Source organism: Heptranchias perlo, chromosome 5 (assembly GCF_035084215.1).
Source record: "Heptranchias perlo isolate sHepPer1 chromosome 5, sHepPer1.hap1, whole genome shotgun sequence".
NCBI classification, from domain to species: domain Eukaryota; kingdom Metazoa; phylum Chordata; class Chondrichthyes; order Hexanchiformes; family Hexanchidae; genus Heptranchias; species Heptranchias perlo.
The window spans coordinates 98,939,230-98,959,705 of NC_090329.1; the positions used below are offsets into that span (position 1 = coordinate 98,939,230).

Sequence of the window (20,476 nt, forward strand, 5' to 3'; positions counted from 1 at the left end):
GTAGATCTATTGGTAGACGGATTGTGTATCCCATAGTGTCGATGTATTGGTAGAGGGATTGTGTACCCCATCGTGTAGATGTATTGGAAGACGGATTGTGTATCCCATAGTGTAGATCTATTGGTGGATGGATTGTGTATCCCATAGTGTAGATCTATTGGCAGACGGATTGTGTATCCCATAGTGTCGATGTATTGGTAGAGGGATTGTGTACCCCATAGTGTTGTAGATGTATTGGTAGAGGGATTGTGTACTCCATAGTGTGGATGTATTGGTAGACGGATTGTGTATCCCATAGTGTAGATCTATTGGTAGATGGATTGTGTATTCCATAGTGTAGATCTATTGGTAGACGGATTGTGTATCCCATAGTGTCGATGTATTGGTAGAGGGATTGTGTACCCCATAGTGTAGATGTATTGGAAGACGGATTGTGTATCCCATAGTGTAGATCTATTGGTGGATGGATTGTGTATCCCATAGTGTAGATCTATTGGCAGACGGATTGTGTATCCCATAGTGTCGATGTATTGGTAGAGGGATTGTGTACCCCATAGTGTTGTAGATGTATTGGTAGAGGGATTGTGTACCCCATAGTGTAGATGTATTGGTAGATGGATTGTGTACCCCATAGTGTCGATGTATTGGTAGAGGGATTGTGTACCCCATAGTGTAGATGTATTGGTCGTCGGATTGTGTACCCCATAATGTAGATGTATTGGAAGAGGGATTGTATACCCCATAGTGTGGATGTATTGGTAGAGGGATTGTGTACCCCATAGTTGAGATGTATTGGTAGAGGGATTGTGTACCCCATAGTGTGGATGTATTGGTAGAGGGATTGTGTACCCCATAGTTTAGATGTATTGGTAGAGGGATTGTGTACCCCATAGTGTGGATGTATTGGTAGAGGGATTGTGTACCCCATAGTTTAGATGTATTGGTAGAGGGATTGTGTACCCCACAGTGTGGATGTGTTGGTAGAGGAATTGTGTACCCCATAGTGTAGATGTATTGGTCGACGGATTGTGTATCCCATAGTTTAGATGTATTGGTAGAGGGATTGTGTATCCCATAGTGTCGATGTATTGGTAGAGGGATTGTGTACCCGATAGTGTTGTAGATGTATTGGTAGACGGATTGTGTACCCCATATTGTGGATGTATTGGTAGAGGGATTGTGTATCCCATAGTGTCGATGTATTGGTAGAGGGATTGTGTACCCCATAGTGTTGTAGATGTATTGGTAGAGGGATTGTGTACCCCATAGTGTAGATGTATTGGAAGAGGGATTGTGTATCCCATAGTGTGGATGTATTGGTAGACGGATTGTGTATCCCATAGTGTAGATGTATTGGTAGACGGATTGTGTATCCCATAGTGTCGATGTGTTGGTAGAGGGATTGTGTACCCCATAGTGTTGTAGATGTATTGGTAGAGGGATTGTGTACCCCATAGTGTGGATGTATTGGTAGACGGATTGTGTATCCCATAGTGCAGATGTATTGGTAGAGGGATTGTGTACCCCATAGTGTCGATGTATTGGTAGAGGGATTGTGTACCCCATAGTGTAGATGTATTGGTAGACGGATTGTGTATCCCATAGTGCAGATGTATTGGTAGAGGGATGGTGTACCCCATAGTGTCGATGTATTGGTAGAGGGATTGTGTACCCCATAGTGTTGTAGATGTATTGGTAGAGGGATTGTGTACCCCATAGTGTGGATGTATTGGTAGAGGGATTGTGTACCCCATAGTGTAGATGTATTGGTAGATGGATTGTGTACCCCATAATGTAGATGTATTGGAAGAGGGATTGTATACCCCATAGTTTAGATGTATTTGTAGAGGGATTGTGTACCCCATAGTTTAGATGTATTGGTAGAGGGATTGTGTACCCCATAGTGTAGATCTATTGGTAGACGGATTGTGTATCCCATAGTGTCGATGTATTGGTAGAGGGATTGTGTACCCCATAGTGTTGTAGATGTATTGGTAGAGGGATTGTGTACCCCATAGTGTAGATGTATTGGTAGATGGATTGTGTACCCCATAATGTAGATGTATTGGAAGAGGGATTGTATACCCCATAGTTTAGATGTATTGGTAGAGGGATTGTGTACCCCATAGTGTGGATGTATTTGTAGAGGGATTGTGTACCCCATAGTTTAGATGTATTGGTGGAGGGATTGTGTACCCCATAGTTTAGATGTATTGGTAGAGGGATTGTGTACCCCATAGTGTAGATGTATTGGTAGAGGGATTGTGTACCCCATAGTTTAGATGTATTGGTGGAGGGATTGTGTACCCCATAGTTTAGATGTATTGGTAGAGGGATTGTGTGTCCCATAGTGTGGATGTATTGGTAGAGGGATTGTGTACCCCATAGTGTGGATGTATTGGTAGAGGGATTGTGTCCCCCATAGTGTAGATGTATTGGTAGAGGGATTGTGTACCCCATAGTTTAGATGTATTGGTAGAGGGATTGTGTATCCCATAGTTTAGATGTATTGGTAGAGGGATTGTGTATCCCATAGTGTAGATGTATTGGTAGAGGGATTGTGTCCCCCATAGTGTAGATGTATTGGAAGAGGGATTGTATATCCCATAGTGTAGATGTATTGGTAGAGGGATTGTGTTTTTTTTATATTCGTTGACGGGATGTGGGCGTCGCTGGCAAGGCCGGCATTTATTGCCCATCCCTAATTGCCCTCGAGAAGGTGGTGGTGAGCCGCCTTCTTGAACCGCTGCAGTCCGTGTGGTGACGGTTCTCCCACAGTGCTGTTAGGAAGGGAGTTCCAGGATTTTGACCCAGCGACAATGAAGGAACGGCGATATATTTCCAAGTCGGGATGGTGTGTGACTTGGAGGGGAACGTGCAGGTGGTGTTGTTCCCATGCACCTGCTGCCCTTGTCCTTCTAGGTGGTAGAGGTCGCGGGTTTGGGAGGTGCTGTCGAAGAAGCCTTGGCGAGTTGCTGCAGTGCATCCTGTGGATGGTGCACACTGCAGCCACAGTGCGCCGGTGGTGAAGGGAGTGAATGTTTCGGGTGGTGGATGGGGTGCCAATCAAGCGGGCTGCTTTATCTTGGATGGTGTCGAGCTTCTTGAGTGTTGTTGGAGCTGCGCTCATCCAGGCAAGTGGAGAGTATTCCATCACACTCCTGACTTGTGCCTTGTCGATGGTGGAAAGGCTTTGGGGAGTCAGGAGGTGAGTCACTCGCCGCAGAATGCCCAGCCTCTGACCTGCTCTCGTAGCCACAGTATTTATATGGCTGGTCCAGTTAAGTTTCTGGTCAATGGTGACCCCCAGGATGTTGTTGGTGGGGGATTCGGCGATGGTAATGCCATTGAATGTCAAGGGGAGGTGGTTAGACACTCTCTTGTTGGAGATGGTCATTGCCTGGCACTTATCTGGCGCGAATGTTACTTGCCACTTATGAGCCCAAGCCTGGATGTTGTCCAGGTCTTGCTGCATGCAGGCTCGGACTGCTTCATTATCTGAGGGGTTGCGAATGGAACTGAACACTGTGCAGTCATCAGCGAACATCCCCATTTCTGACCTTATGATGGAGGGAAGGTCATTGATGAAGCAGCTGAAGATGGTTGGGCCTAGGACACTGCCCTGAGGAACTCCTGCAGCAATGCCCTGGGGCTGAGATGATTGGCCTCCAACAACCACTACCATCTTCCTTTATGCTAGGTATGACTCCAGCCACTGGAGAGTTTTCCCCCTGATTCCCATTGACTTCAATTTTACTAGGGCTCCTTGGTGCCACACTCGGTCAAATGCTGCCTTGATGTCAAGGGCAGTCACTCTCACCTCACCTCTGGAATTCAGCTCTTTTGTCCATGTTTGGACCAAGACTGTAATGAGGTCTGGAGCCGAGTGGTCCTGGCGGAACCCAAACTGAGCATCGGTGAACAGGTTATTGGTGAGTAAGTGCCACTTGATTGCACTGTCGACGACACCTTCCATCACTTTGCTGATGATTGAGAGTAGACTGATGGGGCGGTAATTGGCCGGATTGGATTTGTCCTGTACCCCATAGTTTAGATGTATTGGTAGAGGGATTGTGTACCCCATAGTGTTGTAGATGTATTGGTAGAGGGATTGTGTACCCCATAGTTTAGATGTATTGGTGGAGGGATTGTGTACCCCATAGTGTAGATGTATTGGTAGATGGATTGTGTACCCCATAGTGTAGATGTATTGGTAGATGGATTGTGTACCCCATAGTTTAGATGTATTGGTAGAGGGATTGTGTACTCCATAGTTTAGATGTATTGGTAGATGGATTGTGTACCCCATAGTGTTGTAGATGTATTGGTAGATGGATTGTGTACCCCATAGTTTAGATGTATTGGTAGATGGATTGTGTACCCCATAGTTTAGATGTATTGGTCGATGGATTGTGTACCCCATAGTTTAGATGTATTGGTAGAGGGATTGTGTACCCCATAGTGTAGATGTATTGGTAGATGGATTGTGTACCCCATAGTTTAGATGTATTGATAGATGGATTGTGTACCCCATAGTTTAGATGTATTGGTAGAGGGATTGTGTACTCCATAGTTTAGATGTATTGGTAGATGGATTGTGTACCCCATAGTGTTGTAGATGTATTGGTAGATGGATTGTGTACCCTATAGTTTAGATGTATTGGTAGATGGATTGTGTACCCCATAGTTTAGATGTATTGGTCGATGGATTGTGTATCCCATAGTTTAGATGTATTGGTAGATGGATTGTGTACCCCATAGTGTTGTAGATGTATTGGTAGATGGATTGTGTACCCCATAGTGTAGATGTATTGGTGGAGGGATTGTGTACCCCATAGTGTAGATGTATTGGTAGATGGATTGTGTACCCCATAGTTTAGATGTATTGGTAGATGGATTGTGTACCCCATAGTGTAGATGTATTGGTAGAGGGATTGTGTACCCCATAGTTTAGATGTATTGGTCGATGGATTGTGTATCCCATAGTTTAGATGTATTGGTAGATGGATTGTGTACCCCATAGTTTAGATGTATTGGTCGAGGGATTATCGAAGAAAACCGATAGATGTTTTATAAATACAATAAGAGCAAGATGATAACTAAGGAAAGAGTAGGGCCTATTGGAGACCAAAAAGATAAACTATGTGTGGATGCGGAATATGTGGGTATGGTTCTTAATGAATACTTTGCATCCGTCTTCACAAAGGAGAGGGATGATACAGGGATCGAAGTTAGGAGGAGGAGTGTGAAATATTGGATGGGATAAACATAGTGAGAGAGGAAGTATTAAGGGGATTAGCATCTTTGAAAGTGGATAAATCACCAGGGCCGGATGAAATGTATCCCAGACTGTTAAAAGAAACCAGAGAGGAAATAGTGGAGGCTTTAACAATCATTTTCCAAACTTCACTGGATACAGGCGTAGTGCGGGAGGATTGGAGGACTGCTAACGTTGTACAGTTGTTTAAAAAGGGATCGAAGGATAGACCAAGTAATTACAGGCCAGCTAGCCTAACCTCGGTGGTGGGCAAATTATTGGAATCAGTTCTGAGGGATAGGATAAACTGTTACTTAGAAAGGCACGGACTAATCAAGGACAGACAGCGTGGATTTGTCAAGGGGAGGTCGTGTCTGACTAACCTGATTAAATTTTTCGAGGAGGTGACAGGGAGGATCAATGAGGGTAGCGTCATTGATGTCGTCAATGTGGATTTTACCAAGGCTTTTGACAAGGTCCTACATGGCAGATTGGTCAAAAAAGTAAAGGCTATGGGATCCAAGGGAATGTGGCAAATTGGATCCAAAATTGGCTCAGTGGCAGGAAGCAAAGGGCAATGGTCGGGTGTTTTGGCGACTGGAAGGCTGTTTCCAGTGGGGTGCTATAGTGCTCGGTACTAGGTCCTTTGCTTTTTGTGGTTTACATTAACGATTTCGACTTTAACGTAGGGGGCATGATTAAGAAATTTGCGGATGAAACAAAGTTAGGCCGTGTGGTTGAAAGTGAGCAGGAAAACTGTAGACTGCAGGAAGATATCAATGGACTGGTCAGATGGGCAGAAAAGTGGCAAATGGAGTTCAATCCGGAGAAGTGTGAGGTAATGCATTTGGGGAGAGCAAACAAGGCAAGGGAATTCACAATAAATGGGAGGATACTGAGAGGTGTAGAGGAAGTGAGGGACCTTGGAGTGCATGTTCACAGATCCCTGAACGTAACAGGACAGGTAGATAAGGTGGTTAAGAAGGCATATGAAATGCTTTCCAATATTAGCCGAGGCGTAGAATATAAAAGCAGGGATGTTATGCTGGAACTGTATAAAACACTGGTTAGGCCACAGCTTGAGTACTGTGCACATTTCTGGCCACCACATTACAGGAAGGATGTAATTGCACTAGAGATGGTGCAGAGGAGATTTACAAAGATGTTGCCAGGACTGGAGAATTTTAGCTATGATGATAGATTGGATAGGCTGGGGTTGTTTTCCTTAGAACAGAGGAGGCTGAGGGGTGATTTGATTGAGGTGTACAAAATGATGAGGGGCCTAGATAGAGTGGGTAGGAAGGACCTATTTCCCTTATCAGAAGGGTCAATAACCAGGGGGCATAGATTTAAAGTGATTGGTAGAAGGATTAGAGCGGAAATGAGGTAACATTTTTTCACCCAGAGGGTGGTGGGTGTCTGGAATTCACTGCCTGAGAGGGTGGTAGAGGCAGAAACCCTCATTTCGTTTAAAAAATACCTGGATGTGCACCTGAAGAGCCGTGACCTGCAGGGCTACGGACCAAATGCGGGAAAGTGGGATTAGGCTGGGTGGCTTGTTTCTCAGCCAGCGCGGACACAATGGGTCGAATGGCCTCCTTCTGTGCTGTAAATTTTCTATGATTCTATGTATCGCACACTGTAGATGTATTGGTAGAGGGTTTGTGTATCCCATGGTGTAGATGTAGTAACAGGGCACTTAGAAAATCATAATACGATTAGGCAGAGTCAACACTGTTTTATGAAAGGGAAATCGTGTTTGCTGATTCTATTAGAGTTTTTTGAGTGTGTAACTAGCAGGGTAAATAAGGGGGAACCAGTGGATGTAGTATATTTGGATTTTCAAAAGGCATTTGAAAATGTGCCATACGAGGTTGTTACACAAGATTCGGGCTCATGGGATTGGGGGTAATATATTAGCAAGGATTGAGGATTGGTTAACGGACAGAAAACAGAGTGTAGGAATAAAGGGGTCTTTTTTGGGTTGGCAGGTTGTACTTAGTGGGGTGCTGCAATGATCAGTGCTTGGGCCTCAGCATTTTACAATATATATCAATGACTTAGATGAGGAGGCCGAGTATAATGTATCCAAGTTTTGCTGACGATACAAAGCTAGGTGGGAAAATATGCTGTGAGGAGGACACAAAGAGGCTGCAAAGGGGTATAGACAGTTTAAGTGAGGGTCGGAGAAGGTGGCAGATGGAGTATAATGTGGTAAATGTGAAATTATCCACTTTGGTAAAAAGCAGAATTTTTTAAAAAGGTGACAGACTAAGAAATGTTGGTAGTCAGAGGGATTTGGGTGTCCTTGTACATGAATCACAAAAAGTTAACATGCAGGTACAGCATGCAATTAGGAAGGCAAATGGTATGTTAGCCTTTAGGAGGTTGGAGTATAAGAGTAAGGTGGTTTTGCTGCAATTATATAGGGCTCTGGTGAGACCTCACCTGGAGTACTGTGTACAGTTTTGATCTCCTTACCTAAGGAAGGATATACTTGCCTTAGAGGCTGTGTAACAAATGTTCACTAGATTGATTCCTGGATGAGAGGGTTGTCCTATGAGGAGAGATTGAGTAGAATGGGCCTATACTCTTTGGAGTGCAGAAGAACGAAAGTGATCTCGTTGAAACATATAAGATTCTACGAGGGCTTGACAGGTCAGATGCTGAGAGGCTGTTTCCCCAGACTGAAAAGTCTAAAACCAGGGGTCATAGTCTCAAGATAAGGGGTCAGCCATTTAGGACCAAGATGAGGAAAACTTTCTTCACTCAGGGTTGTGAATCTTTGGAATTCTTGACCCCAAGGGCTCTGGATGCTCAGGTATTGAGTATATTCAAGACTGAGATTCACAGATTTTTGGACACTAAGGGAATCAAGGGATGTGGGGATCAGGCGGGAAAGTGGAGTTGAGGTCGAAGATCAGCCTTGATCTTATTGAATGGCGGAGCTGGCTCGAGGGGCCGTATGGCCTATTCCTGCTCCTATTTCTTGTGTTCTTATGTATTGCCAGAGGGATTGTATATCCCGTTGCATAGATGTATTGATAGAGGGATTGAATAACAAAAAAATGATAAACTGTGGAAAGTGGCTTCATGTTTTAAGATAATACTGTTTCAGTATATTTGTCACTGGTGCAGACATTGATCTGACGTGAACTGTAGGTTTCCTTTGTATAGCTAAGTCTGTTTAAAAACTGTGTCTTTTATTTATTTTCAAGTGTATTGTTTATGTTCAGATGTATTAGTTATCTGTTTTTTCTCTCTTTCTTTACAGCTCTGGCTTTTGAATTCTGACACCATGCTGGTGAGATCACACAAAGATCCAAATAGTCATTTTGCTGCAGTTGACAAGGACACAGTGAAACCTGAGTCGTCTCTGAAATTGTGTGAAGCAAACAACGTTGTCAAAGTGCTGTATCACCCCTGTTTAAATGGAAGAAACAAAAAGTAAGTAGCACTGCTTTCAATCTTTTTTGTGGGATTATAATAGAGCGAGAAGGTGTGTGACTGCTAAACATGGGAAGAACAGTCCTGTGGATTATTAGTGAAACAAATTGCACTCCATTATGTCGCACAAAACTTGCAGGCACAAAATGTTTTGGATGTAGTATTGTTTAGCACAGGTCTAGTTGTCATACCTTGCCCACCTTGTTATTGTGATGCGTTGCTTTGCGCAGAGTGACTCTGGAGTTTAATCTGCTGTAGAATAAGAGTGGGATGTGCAGTGAACTACAGGTAGAAGCTCAAGCTATTGAGTGAACTACAATGTGACACATTTTTAAAAAAAAATTCATTCTCGGGATGTAGGTAGCTCGGACAGAGTTTATTTATTGCCTATCCCTAGTTGCCGTGAGAAGATGGTGGTGAGCCACCGCCTTTAACCGCTGCAGTTGCGTGGTGAAGGTGCTCCCACAATGCTGTTAGGTATGGAGTTTCAGGATTTTGAACAGGTGATGACAAAGGAACAGTGCTCTATGTCTAAGTCAGGGTGATGTGTGACTTGGATGGGAACTTGGAGGTGATGGTGTTCCCATGCACTTGCTGTCCTTGTCCTTCTAGATGGTAAAGGTTTGCAGGTGCTGCCGAAGAAGCCTTGGCGAGTTGCTGCAGTGCATCCTGTAGATAGGACATATTACAGCCACAGTACGCTGCTGGTGGAGGGAGTAGATGTTTAAGTTAGTAGATGAGGTGCCAATCAAGTAGACTGCTTTGTCCTGGATGGTGTCGGGCTTCTTGTGTTTCAGCTGCACCTATCCAGGCAAGTCTAGAGTATTCCATCACACTTTTGTTTTGTGCCTTTTGGGTTGTGGAAAATCTTTGGGGAGTCAGGAAGTGAGCAACTCACCACATACTATCCAGCCTCTGACTTACTTTTGTAGCCACGGCATTTATGTGGCTGGTCCATAATGGTCGAATTTGTGGTCGATAGTGACCCCTAGAATATTGATAGTGGAGGATTCAGTAATGATAATGCCTGGCACTTGTGTGGCGTGAATGTTACTTGCTACTTATCAGCCCAATCCTGGATGTTGTCCAGGTCTTGTTGCATGTGGGCATGGACTGCTTCATTATCCGAATAATTCTGAATGGAGCTGAACACTGTGCAATCATCAGTGAACAGTCCCACTTTTGGCTTTATGATGGAGGGAAGGTCATTGATGAAGCAGCTGAAGATGGATGGGCCTCGGACACTGCCCTGAGGAACTCCTGCAGCAATGTCCTGGGGCTGAGATGAGTGGCCTGCAACAATCACAACTTATTTATTTGTGCTAGGTATGACTTCAGCCACTGGAGAGTTTTCCCTATGATCCCCATTGACTTCAATTTTATTTGGGCTGCTTGGTGCCACACTCGGTCAAATGCTGCCTTGATGTCAAGGGCAGTCACTCTCACCTCACCTCTGGAATTCAGCTCTTTTGTCCATGTTTGGACCAACGCTGTAATGAAGTCTGCAGCCAAGTGGCCCTGGCGAAATCCAAACTGAGCATTGGCGAGCAGGTTATTGGTGATTAAGTGTCGCTTGATAGCACTGTTCCTTCCATCACTTTGCTGATGATTGGGAGTAGGCTGATAGGCAGCAATAGGCCGGGTTGGATTTGTCCTTTTAGTGGACAGAACATACCTGTCAATTTTCCACATTGTCAGGTAGATGCCAGTGTTGTAGCTGTACTGGAACAACTTGGCTGGCTAGTTCTGGAGCACAGGTCTTCAGCATTATCGCCAGGTTATTGTCGGGACCCATAACCTTTGCTGTATCCAGTGCACTCAGCTGTTTTTCGTGGTCGCATGGAGTGAATTGAATTGGCTGAAGTCTGGCACCTGTGATGGTGTGGACTTTGGCAGGAGGCTGAGAAGGATCATCTACTTGGCATTTCTTTTAGTCAAAGAAGTATTAAGTTGGCAAGCAACTAATTGTGCAAGAGGGGCAATGCACATTCTGATTTAATCTGGGGTAAAACAAATTGAAGTTGGAAAGAAGTAAACAAAGAAGTTGTATTTCTATAGTGCCTCATTTTCATGTCTTTGTGACATCCCAAAATGCCTTAAAGCCAATGGATTACTTTTGAAGGACAGTCACTGTTTTTGTTTCCAAATCTGGCAGAAAATTTGTGCACAGCATGATCCCACAAACAGCAAATGAATGAATGAACAGACAATCTGTTTTGGTGGTGTCAGTTGAGGGAGAAATACCGACCAGGATGTTTGGAGGATGCCCCAGCTCTTCAAAGAGTTCCGTTGGGTATTTTATGTCCATCCAAGCTGGCAAATCAGGCATTACTTGAATATCTCATCTGAAAGATGACACCTCTGACAATGCGACATACTGCACTGAAATGTTGATTTCTGAACTTTTAAACCTCCATTATTCAATGCTACATTTGCCAATCATGTGATGGCACTGCACCTGTTTGGTGAAAAGGTGGCATTCCTTAAATCGGTGGTTCTGTGCGGGTATTAAAAGATTAAAGTGAATTAAAAAGTCATGCCTCAGGAAGTGGATAATACATTATTTCTCCAAAACAAAATTGTGTATTATAGTCTTGACAAAGTCTACAGTTGACTTGGACAGTGGTGACGTGTGAGAGGAGTTACACCGTATTTGCTGTGGGTAATGGACTTGCCGTGCTGCAGCACCATTGTCTGCTCCGTTTCAGTTTCCAGTTATATTTTTTATGTTGTTGGGTTCACCTATTTGAAGTTAGTGTTTCCCACTGGTGGTTTGGAAAGGCCAGTTCTCCGCGCTGCTGCCTCGTTGGTGGATAAGCTGTGAGTCAGGTTCAAGCAGGTGAATATGGTAGCACAAAATAAAATTAGAAATGGAGCAACAAATTCAAACAACTCTACAGAGTCCAAACTACAAGTTTTCAACACGGCAATCGGGGGAGGAGGCAAGGATGGAGGGATTTTATCTGTGTTTGATTACACATCACTTTTTAACTTGTGTCAAACTTAGTTCAGGGGAAAGTGTTTATGTGCACTGAATTATATAAAATTAATTCAGGTTTGCAACTTTAGCTTGGGGGTTCTTTTATGTGTATTTAATTGTATAGAATTAATTTTTGATTAAGCAGAGTTGATTGGTAGCAGTGCCTTTGAAACACTCAAAAAGCTGCAAAATTGTCTGTGAATTTTGTCTTTTTAACATGGCCCATAGGACTTCCTGGTAAGCAGTATAGCGGTCCCCAGGCAAAAAGTTTGGAAGCCCCTGAAATACAGTCATCCGACAGATACTTAGTTTGTGATGAAACATATGCTTCCCATTCCTCCTGTCTTCATTTGTCTTTTATTTGCCCCCATGCCTCTCGTGTGGCTGGTGCTGTGTGTTTTTAAAGAAACATTATTATTGAAGAAATAAAAAACAATTAGTATACGGTACACATTCTGTATTAGCTCAGTCCCTCACCACTGTTTCTAAAGAGATTTGAAGCTTCCTTGAGAGGAAGAGCAAGTATAAATAATGTCAGTAAACTTGAACCTGCATCTGTTGATCGTTTAAGTTTCACGTAACATTTCTAGGCAAGATTACTGATATCTTTTGTTTTTCATAATGAAAGGAAAATTGGCTGGTCTCCATTACAGCCATGCGATCTCCCTGCCTGATTTTCCTCTCTGCACTCCACCCACGTGATGCTTTACAGCAGGCAGTGAAGATGACATCTCACCCCATTTTCCATTACAGCAATATTTCTTCAACAAAAAAGGGCTTTTCTGAACTTTCTCCAGCTGCTAACTGGTTAATTGTACTCTACCTCAACACAAGTAATTTCACAGCTTGCTCACAGACTCATTAGAGGTACAATTGATCGTTATAAACACACACAGTCGCAAAGATACAAAGATAATTTTGACTAGGACCGATTGATCATTACAAATGAATGATCTCTTCAAGCTGTGATCGCTTTTAAAAAAAACAGTTGCAATGTTTGTATTTGACTTTTGGGAATTTCACTTTGCTTCCATTTCAGCACAGAAAAATTGATGCTGGGCCTTGGGTCATGAAAACTTTAAATTTGATTCTCTTTTTCCCTGACGGAGATTTATATAACTTGGTACTTGACCTGGTGAAACGTGCTTGAGTTGCTGAGAGCTGAAGTCCGTACATAAGGGAACAGATGAGACCGTGTCTGTCTTTGCTGACCTGCCGAACCAAGGCTATATTGTAAAACTATCAAGTCTCATTTGTGCAATATAATTCAGCCTTTCATAAGCAATTTTATATGATTTCTACGAAGATTTAACATGAATGCTGTGGATGACCTGAATTTCCCAGTTATAGGCAGTGGTTTTCACTGTCCTTTTAGAGTAAAAAGGCTAATTTCAGCTAAATTAACTATTGGAACCACTTATAGATTGAATTTACTGGGCTTGCCTTTAAGGATAAGGTAATGTTTTGTTTCCGTAGAGGCTACAGTGTGAATCAATATTGCTCTATTGATGCTCCTCTTCTTTCAGTGAGAATTAATGTGCTGTTTAATCCCGTTCATCAACAAAATATGATGGTGAAATGCTTACATACGGTTTTCACCGTATCAAATGCTCACATAGGCAGTTTCCATTGTAAATGTTGGCATAAATCGTGTTACAGGAAGCAAGAATTGTGATCAGGAAGTACATGCCATATGTAAGATTTGTAATAATATATAGATATGTAGTTTACTATTAGGTGGTCAAAAGGTGATTAATAATGTATACAAGGCATCAAGTTACTCCATATCACATTGTAAAATGAGACTCTCATATGTTAATATGAGTCATATGGCATAGACCTTCAGTTAATCTCAATTATGGATAAGGAAAGTCCTTCATCCCATCTTAATGCATCATTCCAAATGCACCTCAAAGTTTCCCCACCCCTCCATTGCAGCATCAAATTATTTTTTTAAAAAAATTCCGAGGTTTGTCTCCACTTCTCTATCTGGGAGCCCATTCCCATATATTGATCACTCTTTGTGTGAAGAACTTCCTGGTATCAGTCCTAAATTTGCCGTCATCTAATTTGAACCTATGTCACCTTCTCCTACTCTTGTGATTTAAAGCAATATTCTAGATTTACATTTTCCATGGAATCACAGAATTGTTACAGCACAGAAGGAGGCCATTCGGCCCATCGAGCCGGTGCCAGTTCTTTGTAAGAACAATTCAGTTAGTCCCATTCCCCCCCTATTTCCCCAGAACCCTGCAAATTTTTTCTCTTCAAATATTTATCCAATTCCTTTTTGAAAGCCACGATTGAATCTTCTTCCACCACCCTTTCAGGCAGCGCATTCCAGATCATGACTATTCGCTGCGTAAACACGTTTTTCATCACGTTGCCTTTGGTTCTTTTGCCAATCACCTTAAATCTGTGTCCTCTGGACCTCAACCCATCCACCAATGGGAACAGTTGCTCTTTATTTACTTTATCTAAACCTGTGCATACCTGTAACTATCGTCTATGCCTCTATATGATCACCTCAGATACCTCCTTTCCAGGCTGAAGAACCCAAGTTTCTCCAGTTTCCTCATAGCTCAGATTTCTAACACTGGGGATCAACCCTGTGGATTTTCTCCGCATTGCCTCCACGTGAATGCCCCCCTTGTGTTTCCTAGACAAACACTGGACATAATAGGCAGGATGTGAAGGCCTTAGAGAGGTGCAGAAGAGATTTATAGAATGGTATGAGGGACTTCAGTAATGTGGAGAGATTGGAGAAGCTGGGGTTGTTCTCCTTACAACAGAGAAGGTTAGGGAGAGATTTGATGGAGGTGTTCAAAATCATGAATGGTTTTGACAGAGTAAATAAAGAGTAACTGTTTCCAGTGGCAGAAGTGTCGGTTACCAGAGCACACAGATTTAAGAGCTAAAGAGCCAGAGACAACATGAGGAAACATTTTTTTTTGCAGCAATTTGTAATGACCTGGATTGCACTGCCTGAAAGGGTGGTGGAAGCAGATTCACTACTAACTTTCATAAGGGAATTGGATAAATACTTGAAGGGAAAAATTGACAGGGCTATGGGGAAGAGCAGGGGTGTGAGACCAATTAGATAGCTCTTTCAAAGAGCCGGCACAGGCACAATGGGCCGATTGGCCTCCTCCTGTGCTGTACCTACTATGATGAATACCCGATGTGGTTTGACCAGAGCACTGTACAGTTTGAACATGGCTTCCTTTCACTGTTGCAGTAATGCAATAGTTGAGAATAATCTGCTCCTATTTATTTCCAAAAATGTCAATGTCCTTGTTCTAGTTTCCCTTCTATTATATGGAATTTTGTCTCATTAAAAAAAACATTGAAGCCCATGTACTAAACAATTAAAACTTTCAAGATTTGAATTCCTGAATATTATTGATAGTTATGGTGAAGATTACTCAGTAATTAACTTTTTTCACATTTCTCTTGGGAATTACATTATATTCTGTTTTATAAGATTTTGTTTTTGTTTTTGTTCACACACATTCATTCTTTGGAAACTCTGGTCTATAGACCATTCTTCCAGACTACACACTATCACAGTAAAGACAACTGTGGATTAGTTTCCAAAAAGCTAAATGTCAGATTAAGCTAATATCCATTACGCTATAAAGAATCCAAAAATGGTTAGCAACTGTAAGATTTGAGAGTCTTTTTGCACCATGGAGTTGGACATTCTTGCGCGTCTGTACACTAAAGAGACTAAGACGTGTTGAAACCCCTTTTGATATTGTGAATTCGGAATGTTGGACATTCAGGGAAAGGGTTAACTTTGTCCCTTAAACCTGCAGTCAAGCTTTTGGCTAGTAAAAATATTGGAATTTAGCTGGGACAATGAAGGCAGTCAGCTCAGCCCTAATCCACATAGTGTGTGGAAGGGATCCCATTTTCTTCTGAGATGTGAGATACCAGAGACTAGCCGGAAAAATGGAGGGGCAGAAACTGGTACATAGTTTTTCAACGTTACATTTGAACATTTGGACAATCAATTTAAAAACTGCAAACTGAAACTACCAGAAGTCCTCTAACAGGTTTTTGATGTGCAAAAACCATTGATGAGATAAAGGGCCACAGACCACAAGGCTACATCATCACACCAGGCCATCAAGAGACTATGAAGGCAGTCAAGTCTCCAACGTACAGAATAATTAGACAATAGAAGTGTAAAGCACCAACAGGACACATTGAAGACCAATTGTCTGCCATATGAGATCATTGTAAACAATTTTACAACACCAAGTTATAGTCCAGCAATTTTATTTTAAATTCACAAGCTTTCGGAGACTTCCTCCTTCCTCAGGTAAATGTCCTCAGGTAAATGTCCTCAGGTAAATCTCACATATGAGATCATGGCATCTAGTTAATTAACTTAACTGTCAATCATTGAGGTATGCTAATGATTAGAGCCTAAACTCTCAATCATTGAGTTCTGCTGTTGGTCGAAGCCTAGCAAGAGAAACGATTGGACTTGGGTGATGCCTCCCCCAATTCTACATTGCCTTGTTCTGAAACAACATAAAAGATGACCTCACGGCAAAGGTTCTGGCTGTCTTCCTATGACTGCAGTCAAAGAGCTCCAACATCAAAGAAGCAGCAACAGCCTTGAGCGCGATGGATTGATTATCCGATAAAGTCAACGACTACTCTCTACTGCAAACAGGTTACATGAACTTGTACCATCATTTAAATAAAATTGTGTTTAGTCTTAAAGCGATTTGTTCATATATTTCTTTTCCAAAATTTACCGTCTAGAGTTCAACCACCCTTGGGGTGTGGTTGTGTGTCCTTGTTGTTGTGTCGTGATAAACTCTACACAACAACAACTTTCATTTATATCGAGCCGTTAGTGTCAGAGAGCGCTTTGCTGATCCACGGAGTGAGAGTGGGCACCAAACTGGAAGAAGGATAAAGAATGGAGTTAAGTACTTGAAAACAGAAGTCTTAAGTAAGATTTAGAAAGGGAGGAGGGTTGGGGGGGAAAGGTTGAAGGGATTGTGGAAGAGAGTTCCGGAGGGCAGTGGCAAAATAATTGAAAAAGCGCTGCCAATGGTGGAGTGAAAAAGACGGGAAACAAGGACTCAATCAGTGGAGTGAAGGGTGTGAGCAGGGCCATAAGACTGAAAGAAATTGGTGAGATGGTGTGGGGGCAAGGCTGTGACGACATTTAAATATGAGGATAAGAATCTTTGACAAGGACTCGAAGGGGTAAGAGAGCCAATGGAGTGTGGCAGAAACCAGGGTAATGGAAGTGCAAGGCTTCAAGCCTTGTATGAATACAAGCAATGGAGTTTTGGATAAGTTGCAGCTTCTGATTAGTCAAAGCAGGCAGGGCAGCATATGAAGATGAAAGAAAGCAGTAGTGGGGGGCCGTCACAGCTGAGCTGGTTCCTGACCCCGTCGAGTGTTCACACACACTCCCAAAAGGGTTCAATGAGTCACAATCAAGAGCAGCAAACCTGAGGATTTTTTTCTCCTCCCAAACCCAGAGAGCTGAGGCCAATTATAGCACTATCTACTGCCATCTCTGCTAAATCGATACAGACCAGGGATCAAAGTGGAGCCTTCCTGTTGGGAAAGGCTGGATAAACTTACTTGAGCCATCAAGGAATCTTGCTTCTCATTTTCTTAGTTCTTATCCTTACTTGCAAGATCCACAAGGTTAAAACTGCTATTTTGCAGCTGCACCATTAGGAACAGATTTTTTTTTTCATACGGTAGAATTCAGCTTTACATACTGATTAGATTATTTTCCTGCTTTCGACGCATGCTGTAATTTTCTATTTAGGTTCAGGATTTCCTTCCCGATCCACTGTTAATGTGATGGGTCCCTGTTATTTCCTTTTACAAAAATGAAACCATAAACAGTTAGTTACATTGACAGGATTGCACTCTGACATTGTTTCCTTTCTGAGAAAGAGTCAATTGGAACACTTGTACAATGTAATCACTAAGATAGATTGTCACTGCAACGACTGCTGCAATTACGTTGGCATTTTGGTTACATTACTCAGTTAGAGCGAGATGTCAACTCTTTAATGTGTGACTGCTGTGAACAGAAAAGTTAAAATAAAATAAGACTGTTTCCACTGGCAGAAGGGTCGATAACCAGTGGACACAGATTTAAGATAATTGGCAAAAGAACCAAGGGGGAGATGAGGAGAAATTGTTTTACGCAACGAGTTGTTATGAACTGGATTGCGTGGCCTGAAAGGGTGGTGGAGGCAGATTCAATAGTAATTTTCAAAAGGGAATTCAATAAATACTTGAAAAGGAAAAATTGACAGGGCCACAGGAAAGAGCAGGGGAGTGGGGCTAATTGGACAGCTCTTTCAAACAGTCGTGACAGGCACGAGGGGCCGAATGGCTGTATCATTCTATGATTCTTAAAGTGTCAAAATAGTAGAATTCGTGTGAACCTGTAGAGAGACTTTGTATTCCAGTTGAGTAGAAGGAGGTGACCAAAGATGATAGTAAGTTGAATCTACTCTTACTAGTTTTGGATTGGTTTGGTAACAACATCAATTCTAAAAGTATTGGGAATTATTGAATACAATGGGCCGGAAATTGCTTTAAAAAGAATGGTGAGCTCAACAGCGCTCACTGTTGTTAGTGGCCAATGAAAGAGCAAGTTCCGGCGTTCACACATGCGCAGTGAAATGCAGAAATCCGGAACTTGCTCTTCCAGGTTCGCCGGCTGCAATCAACAGAATCGACGGACCAGTACCAACTTGCTCTTCTGCCCAGCTGGAAAGTAACTAATATCGCCACAAAACAGGTACACTTAAAATTTAGTTTAGACCTGGTATATTTAACAGTCTTAATGACTGCCAAACAATTAAAAATTAAACTTTTAAAAATGTGGAGTCTCATTCTTCCTTATTTTAATAGTTTCACAACCTTGGAGTCCTCTTTGACCCTGAGATGAGCTTCTGACCACATATCCACTCCATCACCAGGACCGCATACTTCCACCTCCATAACATCGCCCGTCTCCACCCCTGCCTTAGCTCTTTTGCTGCTGAAACCCTCGTCCGTGCCTTTGTTACCTCTAGACTCGACTGTCTCAATGCTCTCTTGGCTTTTTTTTTATTCGTTCGTGGGATGTGGGCGTCGCTGGCGAGGTCAGCATTTTTTGCCCATCCCTAATTGCCCTTGAGAAGGTGGTGGTGAGCTGCCTTCTTGAACCGCTGCAGTCCGTGTGGTGAAGGTTCTCCCACAGTGCTGTTAGGAAGGGAGTTCCAGGATTTTGACCCAGCGACGATGAAGGAACGGCGATATATTTCCAAGTCGGGATGGTGTGTGACTTGGAGGGGAACGTGCAGGTGGTGTTGTTCCCATGTGCCTGCTGCTCTTGTCCTTCTAGGTGGTAGAGGTCGCAGGTTTGGGAGGTGCTGTCGAAGAAGCCTTGGCGAGTTGCTGCAGTGCATCATGTAGATGGTACACACTGCAGCCACAGTGCGCCGGTGGTGGATGGGGTGCCAATCAAGCGGGCTGCTTTGTCCTGGATGGTGTCGAGTTTCTTGAGTGATGTTGGAGCTGCACTCATCCAGGCAAGTGGAGAGTATTCCATCACACTCCTGACTTGTGCCTTGTAGATGGTGGAAAGACTTTGGGGAGTCAGGAGGTGAGTCACTCGCCGCAGAATACCCAGCCCCTGACCTGCTCTTGTAGCCACAGTATTTATATGGCTGGTCCAGTTAAGTTTCTGGTCAATGGTAACCCCCAGGATGTTGATGGTGGGGGATTCGGCGATGGTAATACCGTTGAATGTCAAGAGGAGGTGATTAAACTCTGGCCTCCCATCTTCATAAACTTGAGCTCATCCAAAATTCTGCTGCCTGTATTCTAACTCACACCAAGTCCCGTTCTCCCATCACTCCTGTGCTCACTGATGTTCGTTGGCTCCCGGTCCGGTAACGCTTCGATTTTAAAACTCTTATCCTTGTTTTCAAATCCCTCCATGGCCTTTCCCCTCCCTAACTCTGTAAGCTCCTCCAGCCCTACAACCCTCTGAGATTGCTGCGCTCCTCCATTTCTTGCCTCTTGCGCATTCCTGATCTTAATCGCTCCACCATTGGCGGGTGTGCCTTTAGCTGCATAGGCCCTAAGCTCTGGAATTCCCTCCCTAAACCTTTCTGCCTCTCTACCTCTCTCTCCTCCTTTAAAACGCTCCTTAAAACCTATCTCTCTGACCAAGCTTTCAGTCACCTGTCCTAATGCCTCTTTATGTGGCTTTGTGTCAAATTTTGTTTGATATCGCTCCTGTAAAGCATCTTGGGATGTTTTACTACGTTAAAGGCGCTATATAAATGCAAGTTGTTGTTGTCTTTGGTCATTAAAATGTTTTTTTTGAAAATTAAGGACATTTTTGTTTTACTTTTTTCTTCTGTCTCTCTTATTTAATTCAATTGTTTCTTGCCCTCTTTTTTTTGCTGTCTATAATTGTTTTTATAAATGATTTTATTGTTGCAGCTTTCACTTCCTGGTTTATACGTGGCAGCTTGTTTTGACTCTTCGCGGCTTTTTAGGGATGCTGCAATCTAGTCGAGGGGAGAAATTGATTCTGTTGCTTCTCCCATCGGTCCTAGCTTTGCTTGAGCTAACACTGGCCTCTTCTCAGCTTCCTAGTAGAGGAAGTGCCCGCAGTAAGTTAGTGAGTTAGTATAAATCTATGGAGCGGCAAGCGCTGTTGGTTTGCTGCTCAGAGCAATTTCCAGCCCATTTAATGGCTTTAAGTTTTCTTATTGTAACTCTCAAAATTTATA

General features: G+C 42.9%; 1 protein-coding gene across 5 annotated transcripts in view; it reads left to right on the forward strand.

Moving 5' to 3' along the window:
- Positions 1-20,476, forward strand: part of ube3d (ubiquitin protein ligase E3D) — a 228,799-nt gene that overhangs the window by 90,304 nt on the left and 118,019 nt on the right. For 4 of the 5 annotated variants that reach the window (XM_067984914.1, XM_067984912.1, XM_067984916.1 and 1 more), the window contains exon 8: positions 8,532-8,704. In XM_067984914.1, coding sequence (XP_067841015.1) covers positions 8,532-8,704 — 173 coding nt within the window. Of the gene's footprint in view, positions 1-8,531; positions 8,705-10,859; positions 11,129-20,476 lie in introns of those variants that run through there. The other variant, XM_067984915.1, reaches the window with a different exon arrangement.